The 17826-nt window shown below is 43.6% G+C and overlaps 1 protein-coding gene across 1 annotated transcript; it reads left to right on the top strand.

Annotated features, from left to right (window-relative positions):
* Positions 1-1446: 1446 nt before the first annotated feature.
* Positions 1447-16822, top strand: NOS2 (nitric oxide synthase 2). The gene is made up of 26 exons (XM_053995811.1): positions 1447-1587; positions 2205-2301; positions 2886-3008; positions 3099-3247; positions 4687-4849; positions 5248-5339; positions 5700-5841; positions 6245-6384; positions 6928-7102; positions 7437-7538; positions 8125-8319; positions 8664-8746; positions 9058-9202; positions 9429-9533; positions 9703-9752; positions 9848-10022; positions 10478-10610; positions 10997-11075; positions 11522-11700; positions 12312-12475; positions 13253-13463; positions 13801-13888; positions 14300-14421; positions 14674-14822; positions 15308-15502; positions 16035-16822. Exons 1-26 carry the CDS (start codon positions 1481-1483, stop codon positions 16113-16115), a joined length of 3444 nt encoding a protein of 1147 aa, XP_053851786.1. The 5' UTR covers positions 1447-1480; the 3' UTR covers positions 16116-16822.
* The last annotated feature ends 1004 nt before the right edge of the window (positions 16823-17826 follow it).

The following is a 17826-nucleotide window of genomic DNA, read 5'->3' as shown; positions in this document are numbered from 1 at the left end:
TTTTTTTTCTTTCTTTCTTTCTTTCTTTCTTTCTTTCTTTCTTTCTTTCTTTCTTTCTTTCTTTCTTTCTTTCTTTCTTTCTTTCTTTCTTTCTTTCTTTCTTTCTTTCTTTCTTTCTTTCTTTCTTTCTTTCTTTCTTTCTTTCTTTCTTTCTTTCTTTCTTTCTTTCTTTCTTTCTTTCTTTCTTTCTTTCTTTCTTTCTTTCTTTCTTTCTCTTTCTTTCTTTCTTTCTTTCTTTCTTTCTTTCTTTCTTTCTTTCTTTCTTTCTTTCTTTCTTTCTTTCTTTCTTTCTTTCTTTCTTTCTTTCTTTCTTTCTTTCTTTCTTTCTTTCTTTCTTTCTTTTTCTTTCTTTTCTTTCTTTTTCTTTTCTTTCTTTTCTTTCTTTTCTTTCTTTTCTTTCTTTTCTTTCTTTTTCTTTCCCCTCTCCATTTCTTCTCTCTTTTCTCCCTGTATTTTACAAAATTGTATAGGCACATCACAACGTGTTTTATTGCAGAATAATAATTTAGATTTTTTTTATTATTATTTTGTAACTGCAGAGAAATGCTTATTACACATTATTTCTCTCACCTGGAATAGCAAACAATCCTAACACCTTCCAGTTTCTGCACAGACAGCTGAATGGATTTCTCTTCGTGTGTGACTTTACAGCAAAGAGTATCTTCAGAGCCCAGCATAAATTTAACTTTTACTGTAAAAGTAGTATAAATATCAAAATAAGACATAATTTACATCAGAAATATGTGACAATGTCTATTTTCTTCCTTTGTCTCTAACTTCTTGGAAACATCAGGATTTGAATTCTCTTATGAACCAGATTCAAATGCTGGGGCTAATTCTCTCTATCTCTGCAATTTATTGGCTTGATCTTTCTCTTCTGTCACACCTTCCCTAGCACAAAATCCATCTTATGTTCAGAAATGAGCAGAAAATGTATGTTGAAATGAACAGCATAAACTTTGTACAGTCTTATGTAAATGCTGTGTGTTACATTGAAATAAGTGCTACAGATCTTAGAAACTGCAGACTTCAGCCTCTCAGAACCCTGTTTGTCTCTGGCAGGTGGATACACTGCAAAATGCTTAGGCTCATGTATGAACAAGATTTTTTCATTACTGTGTGAATAACACAGCAACATTTCACATCCCTTTTCTAAGCCTGTAGTCTGCTCTGACACCAATATTTGCTGCTTTACACAACCAGGGGTCATCTGAAATTCTCTTACATGAGTACATGGCTGCACGTTACACTGACAAAGTGTTAGTTTTAGTATCACTAGCCTAAGAATAGAGAATTTTCATTTTAAATGCAGGATGTTAGCTCAGTTAGGCTGGTGAGTTTCTGAAAGTGTTAAAGGGAGTTGCCCTCTTGGGTAAAAACTGACCTTGTTGGGTTTTTTATGTCCTTAGAAGTGTTCCCACATCACACAAAACAAGGTTTCAGCACAGTGAAGTAAAACCACCAAAAAAAAACATACGAAATGCTGTGCCCATGGCAGTTTGTGTTCAAATCTCGTGCTGCCAGGAGCCAGTACCCCAAAGAGAAGGATATCAACAACAACGTGGAGAAAAATAGGAGGATCCATAGGTAAGATCCTTTTAATGGTTTCATATTTTATCTTTGATTTGAAAAGGGAAGATATTAAGTGGTTTGGGTCCGGGAGAAACCCATAATGTGTTTCCAAAATACTGATATTAACCAAAGAACTGTGGGTCTCTGGGTGGTGTAACTTGGTAATGAACATTAAACACTTGTGTCAAAGTTAAACAGTCATTGAGGATATAAATCATCTTGCTTTCTCTTTCATAATCTTAAATTTATTTGGTGTGTTAACATGGGTTCATGTATTCTAAGTCTCAGGAGGTGTGAATGGTATAAAAATAACAAAGTGATTATTTATACTGTAATTAAGTTGGTGAAGTAGTTCTGTGGTGCAGTTCATACACACCACTGTATAAAATAAGTTGCACATGCATCTTAAATTTCTGTTTTCAGGGTATTACTTATTTCAGGTTTCATACCCTGCCTTCCTTCCTTTCCTATCACATAGGGCTTTACTACTGATTCCTGCCCACTGCCACTGCTGGGTTATGGGCTCAGTACATATTTCAGAGACAGCACTGAGCATCTCCTGCTGATGCTGAAAGCAAAGCCCAACGTAAAGGACATTGCCTTGTACTGACTGTTCTTTCTCTCTACTGAAGCTCAGAAAAGGATGATGCCAAATTGCACAATCCGAGCAAGAAGCAGATGGAGAGGCTGCCTATCCTAACTTCAGCAAAGCCCAGTGAGGGAGGAGAGGTCTGTTCCCAGCATCATGGTTTGATGGTAGCAGTTCACAGGAGTGGTGCTTGCTGCTCACAACTGCTCCACATTCTCCTGTGAGGTCTGACTGTGGCTGCAGGAGGGTAGGACTGCTGGGACATCTTTGGGTGAAAGTTCTTTTCTGACAAAAATGAAGCATTGATAAGACTCAAAGGAAGAGGTGACCCCACAGGGACTGGGATGCCTGATTCCTTTATATACCTTTTCAAACCTTTAGTTACAAACCTGTCCTGTCTCTAAAACTGGTTCACTGTTTTCCTGAGACTGTGACTATAATGCTCAGAGATACTCAGAGGACTTATTGAAATTATAGAGGTATTTGCAGTGGCAGACTCTACTTGATTAGTACAAAAATACTTTTTTCCCCCATTTCATATCAAACTGTAGATTAGCCTCAGTAGTTTTGTAGTCAAATAATCATGTTGGAGCAGATCACATTTATATCTAGTTTCTTGAATTTAAACTTAAATATTTTGATATTAACATTAAATCTAAAATGAAACTGAACGATATTCAATAGGTTTGAAGACAGTATGCATTTTTATCTGTTCTCTGCCCAGAATCTCCCTCCAAATGACATCATAGTTTCAAGCCAAATATCAGGATGCCCAAGACATATAAGAGTAAGAAACTTGGAAAATGGATCCAGCTTTCTTGACACACTACACCTGACTGCAAAAGAGGTAAAATACGGAAATATGAATAGGGAGTTTTCATTCATTCAAAAATATGCAGAGTGCAACATTGTTTTTTGACATTTTATTGTTTTTCAGGTTATCAATTGCCAGACCAAAGCCTGCCAAGGGTCACTCATGACCCCAAAGGGCCTGGTGAGAGGTACCAGAAATGGGCCAGTTCCACTAGAGGATCTTTTACCTCAGGCAATAGACTTCCTCAAGCAATACTACAGTTCATTTAAAGAGTAAGTCAACTTGATTTTTGGGTATGCAATCCTCTACCTACCTGTCTGTCTGTGAGCCTCCAGGAGGGTTTGGTTTCTTCACAGCTCTTGGTAATTCTCCTATTACATAGCATGCATTCAAAAATACGTAAGGACTGTTAAAAATGCCAGATAGAACTGTCATTGCACTTTGTGTGCTCCATCTGCCAATCCAAGATCTTGGGAACACAGAGAAGGACTCTGGACCATGCACTCCTCAGCTCCATCCCTTTGGAGTGTGCTGCATTCCAGTACATTAAGGACTCTCTGCCAAAGCATTACCTTCTGTTTTCTTGGGATTAGCTGCACTCAGATCAGTCTCAGTGTGGATAATGCCTTTTGTTTGTGCTGTTCCAAGTATCTTTTCTCTGTGTTCCTCTCAAGGCTTTAGCCAAAGATTGGAAGGCCAGTGTTGCTTCTCACCCTTGCTCTGTGCTATCAGCATAAGCTCACTGAGCATTCCGAGAGGAGTTTGTGTTTTCACAGAAATGGCCATGGTGCAGAGGCATCTTGTTGCAGGAAGTGCTGGAACAGCTGGTTGATGTCCAAGGGCTTGCAGTGACATTCCACATGATGAGCTTTCAAGCAGCAGTTCAGTGTTTGGTCATCCCATTAGAAAACATTATCAAACTTTCAAAGGGACTCAGCCACATAATGGCCACTTCTTTGGACACTTTGAACTCCTTTCAAATCTTTCTTCCCTCTGAATCTTTCTGAAAGTCCCTGTCTTACACACAGGCTGTCCTCACCAGCCTATTGCATTTGCACATCCCTGTGTCTCTCTGCTCATGGCTGTTTGATCACATTGATTTACACTATCTCATATGCTTGCCCTTGATCTTTCATCTTGCTGAAAATGTGAAAACTCTCAGACAGTGCAGGCTATTTTCATTCTGTCTGTAAGACAACAAAACAATTTTTGTCTCTGCTGTCATAAATATTTTCTAATGTTTTGACTTCACTCTCTGTTATCAAACTCAAGAATTTTAGAGTTGGTTTCCCTGGCAAAGGAATTGTTCAGCACTTCCCTTTAGGAATGAAAATCTTACTTACTTTACTCAGAAGAGCTGTGGTCTTGTAAACACAATGGATCTTTGAGAGGACAGTCACTCTCAGCCTGCATGTGCCCTGAAACTCACCTGTTCTCTGTGATTTTTTTCAAATTCATCTAGAAAATCCAAATTTAAACCAAAACCTTACACAGAATAGCTTGTGGCCAATCCATGCATGTATTGGGTGGTGAAAGGATGGTGTCACTACTTAAATTTCTAGTGTGTTAGTTTTCTCATGGGGCCAATAAGTTCTGTCCTTGCACTCCATAAGGACAAGTCTTAAATTCTGAAGCCAAAATATAAAGAGAACATCTGCACTTTGAATGAAATTCTCATTGTTGCTTTTCTTGGTTGTTTCCTGTTCAAAAGGCCAAAAATCAAAGAACAGCTGGGCCGGCTGGAAGCAGTGACCAAGGAGATAGAAACAACAGGAACCTACCACCTGACAAAGGATGAGCTGACCTTTGCTGCCAAGCAGGCCTGGAGGAATGCACCCAGGTGCATCGGGAGAATCCAGTGGTCCAACCTGCAGGTGAGCTGTGGATCTACACCTAAGCTGTAGCCAAAAAGTCCTCTGCTGTGACTCAGAAGAGTGGCCTTTCCTTTGCTAGAACATGTCACTGTTTCCACTGAGGAGGATTCCCTCCTGTCCATATCAGGAGATTGGTTTCTTTGTAGTTCTCTGCTTCATGGCTGAAGGAAAATGTGTAGCATTGTGAGTGTAGGAACCAGGTGTGTCATGGAACCAGATACATGTTTTGGTCCTTGGTGGATTGTTATGGGTGAAAATGATGCATATAAGAACTATAATAATGAACCTTTCCTAGTGGAGCCACAATCTTTCCATTCCTTAAGTGCATAGGAAAAATAACAACTTGGCATTACTGTTTCAAAATTAGTCTTCTTTACATTTCTGTTGGAAAAACACAGGTGTTTGATGCACGAGACTGTAAAACAGCCAAGGAAATGTTTGAGCATATCTGTCATCATATTCAGTATGCCACAAACAATGGTAATATAAGGTAAGTCTCTAATTTTAATTTTAACCAACAAAAATCACATCCAGATCTGGCATCAAAAACACATGAAATGGTCTATCTAAACATTTTGACAGTTTGTCTCTGCTCTTAATTTTCCTGGTACTTAAATTTTCCTCTCATGTGTTCCATCAACCACCTTGAAAATTTATAACTTTCATGGCTGATGTTACAAAACCTTTTCCAATTCCTTGGGAAAAGAGATGACTTGAAGATTTGGGGAGGTGGGTAAAGAGGATGAATGATTTTATTTCTCCTGATGTTCATTTTATAAATGTAAGCCACTTTCTGTTGGTACCCTTTCTGTGTGAATAGTGAGGATGGAGGTGTTCTCTGTCCCGGCAGGTCAGCCATCACGGTGTTCCCGCACAGGACGGACGGGCAGCACGATTTCCGTGTGTGGAACAGCCAGCTGATCCGCTACGCTGGCTACCAAATGCCAGATAGCTCTGTCCTTGGAGACCCTGCCACTGTGGAGTTCACTCAGGTACAGCTCCCAGCTCGCCACCACAGCTGCCTCCCATCTTGGCTAACCCACCTCCCTGGGGCTCCTTCCTCTCATGTTTATGCAGAGTGGTAGGGAGGAGAGGAGTGAATGGGATGTTCTGCCCCAAAAGTTCCAGGTGCGGGCTGGAACAATAATTTCCTGCAGTTCTGATATAAAAGTGCTGCCCTCCATCTCAGAACAGGGTGAGCTAATACTGTCAGGGGACACAGCCAGGCACACAACCAGTATTTCATCAGCATGGCTCAACATTGTTTGAATAGCAAAGAGAACCTTTTTCACTTAGAATTTACCTCAGCAGGTTTCAGAGGGTTAAAATTCGTTTGTCTTCAGATCTGGAGGGGAAACCTGAAAAGAACACAAAATGTGCTTTCTGTATTTGCAGTTGTGCATCGAGCTTGGGTGGAAGCCGAAATATGGGCGCTTTGATGTACTTCCACTTGTTCTCCAAGCAAATGGCCAAGACCCAGAAATATTTGAATTACCTCCAGAAATTGTCCTCCAAGTGCCAATGGAGCATCCAAAGTAAGCACACAAGATTTAGTTAATTGCATTTTTGCCTCTCCTCACCTTGGCAGGTTATTGGGCTGCGCCTGTGGCAGTTGTTTTATGAGTTCTTTGTCAGGATGAAATGATGGTAAATCATCCTGAAAGATAAAATGCCTGTTAGAACAATGAAATGAGATTTAAATTAAGGAAGCAAATTACTGTTTTGTTGGAAAACTTTTTTCCCAATCTACATTTCAATTATATTCAGAATTCTAAAAATCCTACTGTCTTATGCTAGTGTAATACACATGTAACACTGCACTCATAAAGTGTTTATTGCCTTTCTCTCATTGCTTTTTTCTTCCTGTTTGCTTTGGGACTGGCCTGCAGATTGCAGAACTCTGTTATATGGTTCTGCAGTTCCTGTAGCTAGTGATTCCCAAATACTGCACTGAAAACTGCTGTTTCTGCAGACCCTGGTCCAGGGGCTCCTCCAAGAATTGCTACTCTTTATCTTCCTGGGCTTTCCTGGTTCTCAAGGAAAAGACACAGCAATAATACAAACTGCTTGTTGGGCAGGTACGAGTGGTTTAAGGAGCTGGACCTGAAGTGGTACGCGCTGCCTGCCGTGGCCAGCATGCTGCTGGAGGTGGGAGGGCTGGAGTTCACCGCGTGCCCTTTCAATGGCTGGTACATGGGGACAGAGATTGGAGTGCGGGACTTCTGCGACGCTCAGCGCTACAACGTCCTGAAGGTGACTGCTGCAGGGGAGCTGGGCTGGCCTGCAAGGGGAGGGAACTTGGTGCAGGAGGTTTTGGGAAAGAGACACTATCTGTGTTCACTGGGACGGGGAGAACCACTTCCTGCTTTGTGAAGCTGGAACATCCTCAAGAACCAGAACTCCAAAATTCCAGTTTTCCCTTAATCTCAGGTGTTTCTGCTGCCATCTTTCCTCAGCATGAGACTGACTCTTTCCCCTTCTGCACAACCTTTTCCTGATACAAAGCTGATGAGGTTGAGAAAGCATGGGGTCTAAGTTCCATATAGTAAATTTGCTTTTCTCTTTTTTCTGTCTTTTTCACATGTAGGAGGTAGGGAGGAGAATGGGACTGGAAACAAATAAACTGTCATCATTATGGAAGGACCGAGCTGTTGTAGAGATCAATGTGGCTGTGCTTCACAGCTTCCAGGTAAGTCACTGAGAGTGGGATCTGGAGAGACACTGAACACTCACTGTCCCTTCTTCCTCTCACTCAGTGGAGATGGCATTATGATTCCAATAGAGTTATTCTTTATTTTCACCTGAGAAAGTAGAGGAATCCGTATTTCCTCACAGGTAAAGGCCGAAGGAAGAGAAAGAAGCAAAGGAAGTTAAGGGCAAGATTTTCCATCCTTTCAACACATTTATCTATTTGTTTCAAAACCTATGTAAAGCCCTTGAATTAATATATTTTATTTTCAACTCCAGTTTAACGTATCATGACAATATGAAAAGTGGGTAAAAGTGAGTCAGAGGCTTTGCAGCATGCACTCCCAGTGCTGCAGAGGTAAAATGCTCATGTTAAAGGAAAGATAAGAGTTCTTAATCAAAGGCCCGCATCTCAATCTGTATCTTTACAGTAACTGCTGATAGTATTTATTTCCCATAAATACTCCCTTTACTCTGAGTAAAGTCCTTGAAATATTGACCAAAGCAAGAGGATTACTTTAGCTACACCAGGTAGAAGGGCAGAATAGGGTTTTTAATGCATGTTTTTCTTTTTTCCATTGCTCTAGAAACAGAATGTAACCATCATGGATCACCACTCGGCCTCCGAGTCCTTCCTGAAGTACATGCAGAGCGAGTACCGCGTGCGGGGCGGCTGCCCAGCAGACTGGGTGTGGATTGTGCCTCCCATGTCAGGCAGCATAACCCCCGTGTTCCACCAAGAGATGTTGAACTATGTCCTCACTCCCTTCTATTACTACCAGGTGCACATCATCAAAAAGAAAAACCGACTCTAGCAGACAACCTCGGCAGTGCAGATGCGATACGGGACCCGAGGGAGTCTGGGTGCCAAGCCCTGGTTCATGAAAGTTCACTAGACAGATTCAAAAGTAGCAGACAGGAGCTATTTTATGTGGGAGGTGCTGTTAGTTCTCTTGAATTCTCTGGCTTTAAGTAAAATACAGTTTAATGCAACAGAGACTGATACCATATTTTTACTCAGTGAATTGTATATACAGATTTTATTTGATCTGGCCCCTTAAAGATATACAAATTTTTTATTTACTATTTTGCATGCCTTACCTAAAGCATAACTTCTTTTTTAAAGGTAGATGCATGGAAAACACATGTGTGGCATGATGAGACCCGAAGGCCAAGGAAAAAAGAAATAAAGTTTAGCATCTTGGCAAAGTAAGTTGCTCAAATAAGATTCTTTATGCTTTGTCCAACTATTCTATTCTTGCAATGTTTCTGCTCTACTTCTTTAAAAAAAATTATTACAGTAGGGACCACTTGAGAGGTTTGAATCATAGCCTTACCTGTCCACCCTGAGGTAACATTCCTATCTAAGATTCTTGCTCAGGGCTATCGAAAGTGTGTTGCTTCTGAACCATCTTCCAAAGAAAAGCCGTGCTCAAGCTCAGTCTTTCCTAGCTTGTTTGTGAATCAACCTGAATTAGGGTAGCTCCATTAAAAGTTGTGTGTGATTGCTCTTTCCCCAGGGCTGTGCTCTTTGCATCCTCACTCATGCGAGGGGCAGTGGCCACCAGGGCCAAGGTCACCGTGATCTACGCGACAGAAACGGGCAAGTCGGAGACGCTCGCCAACAACCTGTGCAGCCTGTTCAGCTGTGCCTTCAGCACCAAGGTGAGCAGTACCAGTCAGCCACACCTCATGGAGACAGGAGTTTGGCTTCTGCAGGCTTTTCCATTCTGCAAACCTGTGTTTGGAATGTTCTGTAAATACCAGTTGGACTAGAACTTTGATTTTGCGTTCATTTAGCATAATGCTGTGTAAGTTTGGTCATCTGAGATATCTAAGGCTAGTTCTTATGAGTGCTAGCAATGTCTCATGAGCCTTATTCCTCTTCCAGATCCTCTGCATGGATGAGTACAATATTTGTGACCTGGAAAAAGAAACACTTCTTTTAGTGGTTACTAGCACTTTTGGAAATGGAGATTCTCCAGGTAACGGAAAGGTAATGTTCACCTCAGAAGTGTGTATGAGACTCAGCTCAAAGACCAAAGACAAACCTTTCATTTATCTCATGTCCTTCAGTAAGATATGGATCAGGTTTCAGATCAGAGTAGTCTGTCTTAAATCAGAGTATTTTTCTAACCTTAAGTGTTTTATGTATTCTTATACAGACCTTGAAGGACTCTTTGCTCAGACTGAAACTGCTGAGAAATAAAATTAGGTAAAAATACTTTGTTGTTTGGTTTACATGCGGTTGAGTCCTTTAGCACTCCATATAGCATAACACAGCAATCTTCTTTTCATCTCCTTCTGCAGGTATGCTGTGTTTGGCCTGGGGTCCAGCATGTACCCGGAGTTCTGTGCCTTTGCTCATGCTATTGACCAAAAACTGGCCCAACTCGGGGCTTCCCAGCTCACTCCAGTGGGTGAAGGGGATGAACTCAATGGGCAAGAAGAAGCTTTCCGCAGCTGGGCAGTCAGTGCTTTCAAGGTGAATACAGAAATACATCTCATATTCTAGTCACTCATCCATTCATTTTAGTTCAGTTCCCATAAAAATGAGAGAAAATGAAGGAAACCAAACATCTGAATTTATATCTGAATTTGGAACTCCCCTCTTCTCTACTGCTTGCCTAACAAGGAGAGGGAACTGGGTCCCTTTTCTATTATTTTTTAATATCCACACAAAATTGCGTGAACCCTTGTGGATAATGGAATGCTCAGTATGAACAAGTGTAGCATCAAACTTCTGCATTTTTTGCAGTAGATCTTTTTTGGCTATACTGTTATAGAAGTGGAACCTTACTGAACTCACTGAACCCACACACCAGAGGCACTAAAAACCAGCAATCTGTGAAACTGATAGCTCCTTATTAGGATTATGACAATGCTAAGAATATTTTTTTTACTGTGAATAGCCTTTATTTTTGTGTGTTTTTTATCTAGGCTGCCTGTGACATTTTTAACGTCCGTGGGAGACACAGTATTCAGTTGCCTGAGATCTACACCTCTGAGGAAAGGTGGGACCCTACCAATTACAGGCTAGTGCATGACTCCCAGCCCATGGACCTGGCTAAAGGTATTGCTCCCACCTTCCCCTCCCTCTGCCTTTGCTGCTTCAGAGGGGCTGCACTGTGAAGGTTTCTCAGAAGTGCTCCTGGCCCTGCTGGATGGTAGAATGCATACAATGAAGTACCTGGTCAGATTTAAAAAGACACTGGTTTACATTGAGTAAGTTATCTTTTCCAGCACAATAACACTGGCACTATCACACGTTTGGAGAGCCCCAGAGGAACAAAAGCTGAGATGAACTGCTTTTAGTCAGGGAATGGGGCACACACAACTGACTGATGGTTGGTCACCTTCTAGGGCAAGCATGGTTCAGTTCTCCTCTTCATATTATTTGAAGACATTTTAAACAAACCTAATCACAAGGTTACCAAGAGTCATTTCTTTTCTCACCAGCTCTTGCAAACATTCATGCCAAGGATGTAATTCCCATGAAGATGAAATTCAGGCAGAATCTTCAAAGCTTGAAGTCCAGGTATGCCACCTCATTCTTTTGAATATTGCAATACCACATTTTACTGAAATCTTAAACATCTGAAGTGCCTGGCTATAAACATCTTCTCCCTGCAGTTATTACAAAGGATACTGGATTTTTTGTAGTGTCTTTAGTAGCAGCATGTGAGCTGTGCAGTCTGCAGTGGGGCAGCACTTCCACGGGCTGATTCCAGGCATGTTTATTCTATACTGGACAGACCAGGCAGAACTTCAGCACCCAGTTTGTTTGGATACAAGTACTTCACATGCCTGGACTCTGATTTGTTTAAGTCTCTGTGAAGCCCTAAGCTGGTCTGGTATTTGGTAATGAACACAAGGGAGCCCTTGCCAAGTGCCACTGCAGATTTATTCCTTTCCTGTGCAATCCAAGGGAAACCCTGTCAATGTAACCAAGATCAGTCTCATTTCTCTTCCTTTGCCATCCAGTCGTGTCACCATTCTGGTTAAACTTCACTGTGAGACTAATCAGGAAGTGCACTACCTTCCCGGGGAGCACATCGGGGTTTTCCCAGGCAACCAGGCAGAATTAGTCCATGGCATTATTGCACATGTCAAGGATGCCCCTCCAGCTGATCAGACTATCAGGCTTGAAACCTGCATTGATGGTAAGTTGGGTCTCTTTAGACAAAACAACAGAGGATGTTGGACAGATTCCTTTAAAATTCCTAAGAATTTTTGCTGACTGAATTTGATTCTATGATCCTTTTCTCAAGTTTCAATAGGATTTTGTTGCTGCTTTTTTGTTATTCCTGTAATTATTGGTTCTGATTTTGCCCTTTCTGGAAAAACCACGACTTCACCAGGGTTTGCAGAGGTACCCAAGGTGACACTGTAATTCAGTTGCTGAATTGGCCATTGACTGCAATTAAATTAATTAACAGTGTAAGAGTCCTAAAATAGACTTATATGTCCTGCCCATCTTTCCCATATTAGTAGGAACAATCATAGGATTCTGGAACACGGGAAGATGGTTTCCCTAAATGAAAGACTGTGCCTTTCCAAGTGGTGTTTTGTTGTCATGGAATTTTGTGTGTCAGATCCTCGCCTTACAAAACGTTCAAAGCCTCACAATAACCTTTCAGAAGGGCCCTGTGGTCTAGACCTGCTGCATCCTCACCTGAAGGTGTATTTTGAAGGACACTGAGTTTTGCAAAGCTCTAGAGCTGTCAAATACCACGGGTGTTGCTAAGTGTCCTTTTCTTTCCCTCATTTCCAGGTGGGTACTGGGCAAGTCACAAAAAGATTCCACCCTGCACATTACCCGAGGCTTTGACATACTTGCTTGATATCACCACTCCACCCTCCCAACAACTGCTAAAAAAACTCTCCCAGCTGGTGACAGCAGAAGGAGACAAGCAGAGGCTGGAGGTGTTGTGTCAGGTGAGCCTTAGGGCTGGAGTTTTGTTTGCAGTACTGTCCACTGGGCCCTCTGATGCCCTTTGACTCTGGAGCAGAAGCTTAAGAATTTTTTGTAGTGATGGATTTTTATGCCTCTGTTACATATTCTGTGGTCTTAGAAAGCCAACCACAGTGAGAGAAGGAGGGCTCTGAGGCTCAGCTTGGGTGTGGGAGCCAACATCTGGTGTTTCCTGTGTGGTTCTGGGTGGGTCATTTGCCTGCCTGCTTCTCTTGCCTCACGGTGGTTTCTGATGAGACACCTTTAAAGGCCTTACACTTTGCATGTGGAGGAGCTGCAGGGGAGCTGGTAGATGTTTTTGTCAGAGAAGTTGCTACTCTGAGAGTCAGAGGGATGTGGCTTTAAGTGATGACTCACAGGTGTGGTGAGTGCTGGCTCCTCCTACCAGGTTCAGGGAGGCTCAGGATGGGTCAGGACCTGGGACTACACAATTTCATGGATGTGCCATGACAGGGAGCTGAGAAATTAATTCTACTTCTGTTTCTGCATCCTCACTGAGAGAGCAGGTGTCTGAGAACTTTGTAGTGGGGGTTCTGAGCTTCTGTGTTCAAAATTAAATTATTTCTTAGGAAACCCCAGTATTGGTCCTGGCAAAGTTTTGAGAACTCTTTGTTGATTTACCTGCATATTTAATTGATTGTAAAGCATGAATCTTATTTATAAGTGACATTTCAAATACGCCTGCTCTCCTGAACTCAGCATGACCTGGTAATGTTGTGGTGATGCTCTTTGGCTTTTAGAGCACAGAAGAATACAATAAATGGAAGTTTTACAACAGCCCAAACATCCTGGAGGTGCTGGAGGAGTTCCCCTCTGCGGAGGTCTCCACAGCTTTCCTGCTGACTCAGCTGCCACTTCTGAAGCCCAGGTACTATTCTGTCAGCTCCTCCTGTGACATGACAGCCAGAGAGATTCATCTGACAGTTGCAGTTGTAAACTACAGAACAAGAGGTAATGAACTGTTGTTTTCATCTCTCTCTTAATTAAATGGTATTTAGACTACATTGTGGTTCAGGAAAAAAAAAACTGTCAGCCATACAGCATGAAGCATATCTGTAATAAAAAATTTGTGTTGTCATACCTGCAGATTAGTACCTGCAGGGCAGGTGTTCCTCCTGGGCCAAGATTTGCTAAAATCCTCCACCCTCATCAGTGTATCCATGTTTTATAAATCATTACTAGACATACATTTATTTTAAAGTGATCATTTTAAGTATAAAGTGTGCTTTTTTAAAAACAGAGGGGTTTTGGGTGCTATCAGAGGTGTTCTGCCTTGCTCTGCTTTTAGATGGAGAAGGGCCTTTGCACCATGGAGTCTGCAGCACGTGGCTGAACACAATAGAGCTCAATGAAACTGTTCCCTGCTTCATCCGCAGGTAAAGAAAATTAACCAAATAAGAGCAGCTCGTAGTTCAGCTTCTTCAGTGGGGTTTTCCTTTGTTTGGATGCTTTCAAGTGACCAGTGAGCTGAAGTTGAACAGCTGGGTCTGAGAAGAGAGGGAATTCCCTGTCTTCCAGAGATTAGATCTTTTACTGTGCCTTACATTCAGTAAAATTACAAATCATTAGAAAATTCTGAAATAATTCTATTCCTATGACCCCATCCCCACTGTCGGCTTCTCCACTGCAGAGCAAGGAAAGGGGAGGGAACAAGAAGCACCCAGTTCAGCCCCACTGCTGCTTTCACACTGGGCACTTGGGCTGTGCTGCTCAGTCATTCAAGCAACTCAACATGAGTTTCAGTCAGAAACCAGTTATTACCTAATTACCATATTCTTGCCTTTTAGTGCTAATGAGTTCCACCTCCCGGAGGAGCCGGCCAAGCCCTGCATTCTGATCGGCTCGGGCACGGGGATTGCTCCCTTCAGGAGCTTCTGGCTGCAGCGCCTCTATGACCTGGAGCACAGAGGTACCTGCGGGGACCCGGGGCAGGGCTGGCTCAGGGACACCCCCAGTCCTGCAGACAAGGCTCTGCAGCCACAGACACCCACAAACAGGAGCCCCTGCAGGCTACCCAGGCTAATGGGGCACTGGCACAGCCAGTCTATCCCCAGGGACCATTCCCGTGGGCAGGGATCTTGGAGGGCACAGCCTGTGTGCCAGTTCTGTGTGTCAGTGGTGCCCCAGGCACCCAGACTGCCACTGTCCCACACGGTTTCAGGGCTCAGAGGAGGGGACGTGACCTTGGTGTTCGGCTGCCGGCATCCAGACCTGGATCACATCTACAGGGAGGAGACTGAGGAGATGAAGAGGAAGGGAGTCCTGAGAGATGTCTACACAGCTTACTCCAGACTGCCTGGCCAAGAGAAAGTAAGGCTGGTTCCTATGTTCTTTAAGGGTTAACTCCTCCAGAATCATCCCTCAAGTTAAGATCTGGGCTCTGGTTGTTCTTAAAAAAAATGTTAGAAATGAGTTGGCACTGGCCATTTCTCCCTTTTTCAATGACACAGTGACCATGGAAATTAATTTTATGTAGAAGAATCTTGACTGGGGAAAAAAAAAAAAACAGAATAAAAGTTATCCTCTTTTTAGCTCTCCTGGCAGTTAGGAGACTTTGGCACGTAGAAGAGTTTTTGTCCGCTCAGGTTTGATCAAGAGACAGGCCCAGCTTCCAAATCTGGGCTTGTAAAGGGCAACCTGAAGACATTTTTCACCTTTTCTGTGGTGCAGGGCAGAGCTGGAACAGACAGGGCACTCAGAGCCTTCGTGCACAGGCCCACGATGGACTCAGAAGAGCCGGCGGCCAAAGCAGCATTTCAGAAGCCCGGTGCGCTGACGGCTTTTGTGTTTCCCAGGTCTATGTCCAGGACATCCTGCAGGGGCAGCTGGAGGCCCGCGTGTGCGAGGTGCTGCACGGGCAGCAGGGCCACGTGTTCGTGTGCGGGGACGTGCGCATGGCGCGGGACGTGGCCAGCGCGCTGCGGGCGCTGCTCGCCCGCGCCCTGCGCCTCAGCCAGCAGCAGGCGAGCGAGTACTTCCAGCAGCTCAAGGTAGCTCTCATCGCAGGCCGTGCCCTGCAGCGGGTGGGGCACAGCCAGGCGCGGGTGCTGCGGCTGCCGTGAGCTCTGTGTGTGCGCGCACAGGGACCGGGCTCTGAGGAGCGGCTGCGTGCCCCCGGGACTGCCAGCACAGCTTCTGTTTGGTCAGGGTGACAGGGGGGACTCTGCTGCTCTGCTCTTACACGGGGGGTCCTGGGGATCAGCACTGCAGGGCGTTAGGAACATCAGGAGCTTGAGGCTTTATTGTACCAACAGAGCAAAAAAGTGAATCGGGAATTTCGTGGGTCCATCACTAAGAGCCCAGTGCCTGGGGCTGCTGCTTTTTCAGACCCTCTCCTTATCAGAACTCATCCTGGTACATTTGGCCTCGGATTCAGGGAGCTCCCTTTCACTGGCAGTAACAAAAGTCTACAACCACAGAACCAGTGCTACAAATGCAAAAGGCCTTTTAGTTACTGAACTGATGGATAAGGAGTAGCTGGCAGCATTTCATTCATCTCTTGGGTGTCCTTTCTTTTTGCAGAGCCAAAAGCGATACCATGAAGATATATTTGGGGCTGTGTTCCCACATGAAGTCAAAAGAGCTTTGCAACCCACCAGCTGAAGAACAAATCCACTCGTGTTTTAGACAATACTTGCACATTTGTTGTTATTTTCAAAAAACAATGAGTCAAATCCTCCTTCTTATATTTGTTCAATCATGCATGTGTATAGGATTGTAGGATTTGACTCTTAAACCTCAGCCTTAATTATGTCAAATATTAAATTTAACTTTTGTTGCTATTTATTCTGACATTTTAATACTTTATCTTAATAGTGAAAGTGCAAATTATTTTTTTAATACCTTCTATGCTAGTATAAATCTCGTCGGTTTTATACATACAAGGAAAATCTACAGGTTTGTACTAAGTTAACTAGAACTTAAAATCTTTTCTAAAAATGTACTGTTTATCTTTGTGACCTTATTTATATCAGATTGCTTTTACTTGCATATTATCTTCACTTGAAAGCAAGTGAATGCATGGTCGTGTTGCTGGGAGTTATCTGGCCATGTGCCTGGATCTGGAGCAGTGTTTGCAAATGAAATAATAATGTGCTGGTCCCCAAGTGGCAACACCTGCTGCATCCTCCTCAGATGTGTCTGCTCAGCAGGTAGCAGTGGGGAATTCTGCTTTGTGGGACTCAGGTACATGAACCTCAGCTGTTGTTGTTACAGAGCCTATAGCAGGAAGGTTCCAAAAATTCCAAAGCACTTTGTACATTTGAATGCTCTGGTTTACTTGATTTGTTTGTAATAAAATCTGCCTTTATACTGAGACAAAGCGTGTGGATCAGTGAACCTCTTCTTGCTCCTGGCTCCAGCCTGCAAAGGCAGAGGTAACAAACAGCTCTCAGGCTGTGGTGAGGTGGGTTTGCTCCAGGCAACGCTCCTCCCTGAGCTAAGGGCATCTCCAGGAGTTACAGTCTGCCTATGATCAGTTTTGCATTTTTGTTACTGCCAGGCAAATGTGAGTTTGCACCAGGGAGTGAGACTGGCTTGAAACTGCCCTCGTTGTATTTGGCCTTGGGCTCTTTCTAGGCGTTGTAGTTACATCAGAAATAGTTCCTTCTCTGAAATTACCAGGGCTAGATGAGCATATTAAAAAGGTGAGATTTTCCTGTCATCCCTTGTCTCCAGGAGCTGGAACTGATGAAGGCAGAGTTGAGACTGTAAAGTCAGCAGTGCTGTGTGAATAGTGTGTTTCACACGTGCTTCAGGACAGCCCTTAGCCACAGGACCTGGAACTGGGCTGGGTTACTGAGGTGGTTGTGCACCCCGCTGGACTGGGAGTTACAGATTAACAATTCTGAGCAATTAGTGGTTTGTTTCATTGACACTTAAGCCAAATTTATATGGCTTTTGGGGAATTCAGCATCCAGAACAGGCTGTGTGCCAGGGCACTGAGGTGCGGACAGACCTTGCTCTTAGCCTCGTTCTGTACCTGGTTTTGGGTGCCAGTAAAACCACCAGGAACAGGGCTGAACTGGGGCAGCTGGGCTGAACTGGGGCAGCTGGGCTGAGTCCTGGGCTGGCAGCACAGGAGCAATGCTGGCTGCCCTCCGCCCCTGAGCACACAGGGTGCATTCCTGAGCTTTGGGGAGCAGTCTGATATTGGGATATACTTCGAGCCTGATTTTCATAACACTGTTAACTGAAGGAAAAGGAACAGAACTTGTGGACAGAGTCCATGAGTGCAGGGAGGTGACAGAAGGTCGGGCCCTGCATCAGGGAAATGCAGGAAAGCTGGGGGCTGGTGGGGCCAGGCAGGGGGATG

This window comes from Vidua macroura, chromosome 20, assembly GCF_024509145.1.
Source record: "Vidua macroura isolate BioBank_ID:100142 chromosome 20, ASM2450914v1, whole genome shotgun sequence".
Classification (NCBI taxonomy): Eukaryota; Metazoa; Chordata; class Aves; order Passeriformes; family Viduidae; genus Vidua; species Vidua macroura.
Note: the sequence above shows the minus strand (reverse complement) of the source record. Positions and strands in the feature narration are given on the sequence as shown.

What these genes read in the sequence shown, in the direction of transcription:
- NOS2 (XM_053995811.1), top strand. Translation starts at nt 1,481, where the DNA reads ATGCTGTGCCCATGGCAGTTTGTGTTCAAATCTCGTGCTGCCAGGAGC. An exon ending in CCACTGTGGAGTTCACTCAG is followed by an intron (nt 5,842 to 6,244) that starts GTACAGCTCCCA and finishes CTGTATTTGCAG; the next exon opens with TTGTGCATCGAGCTTGGGTG. An exon ending in GGGCAGTCAGTGCTTTCAAG is followed by an intron (nt 10,023 to 10,477) that starts GTGAATACAGAA and finishes TTTTTTATCTAG; the next exon opens with GCTGCCTGTGACATTTTTAA.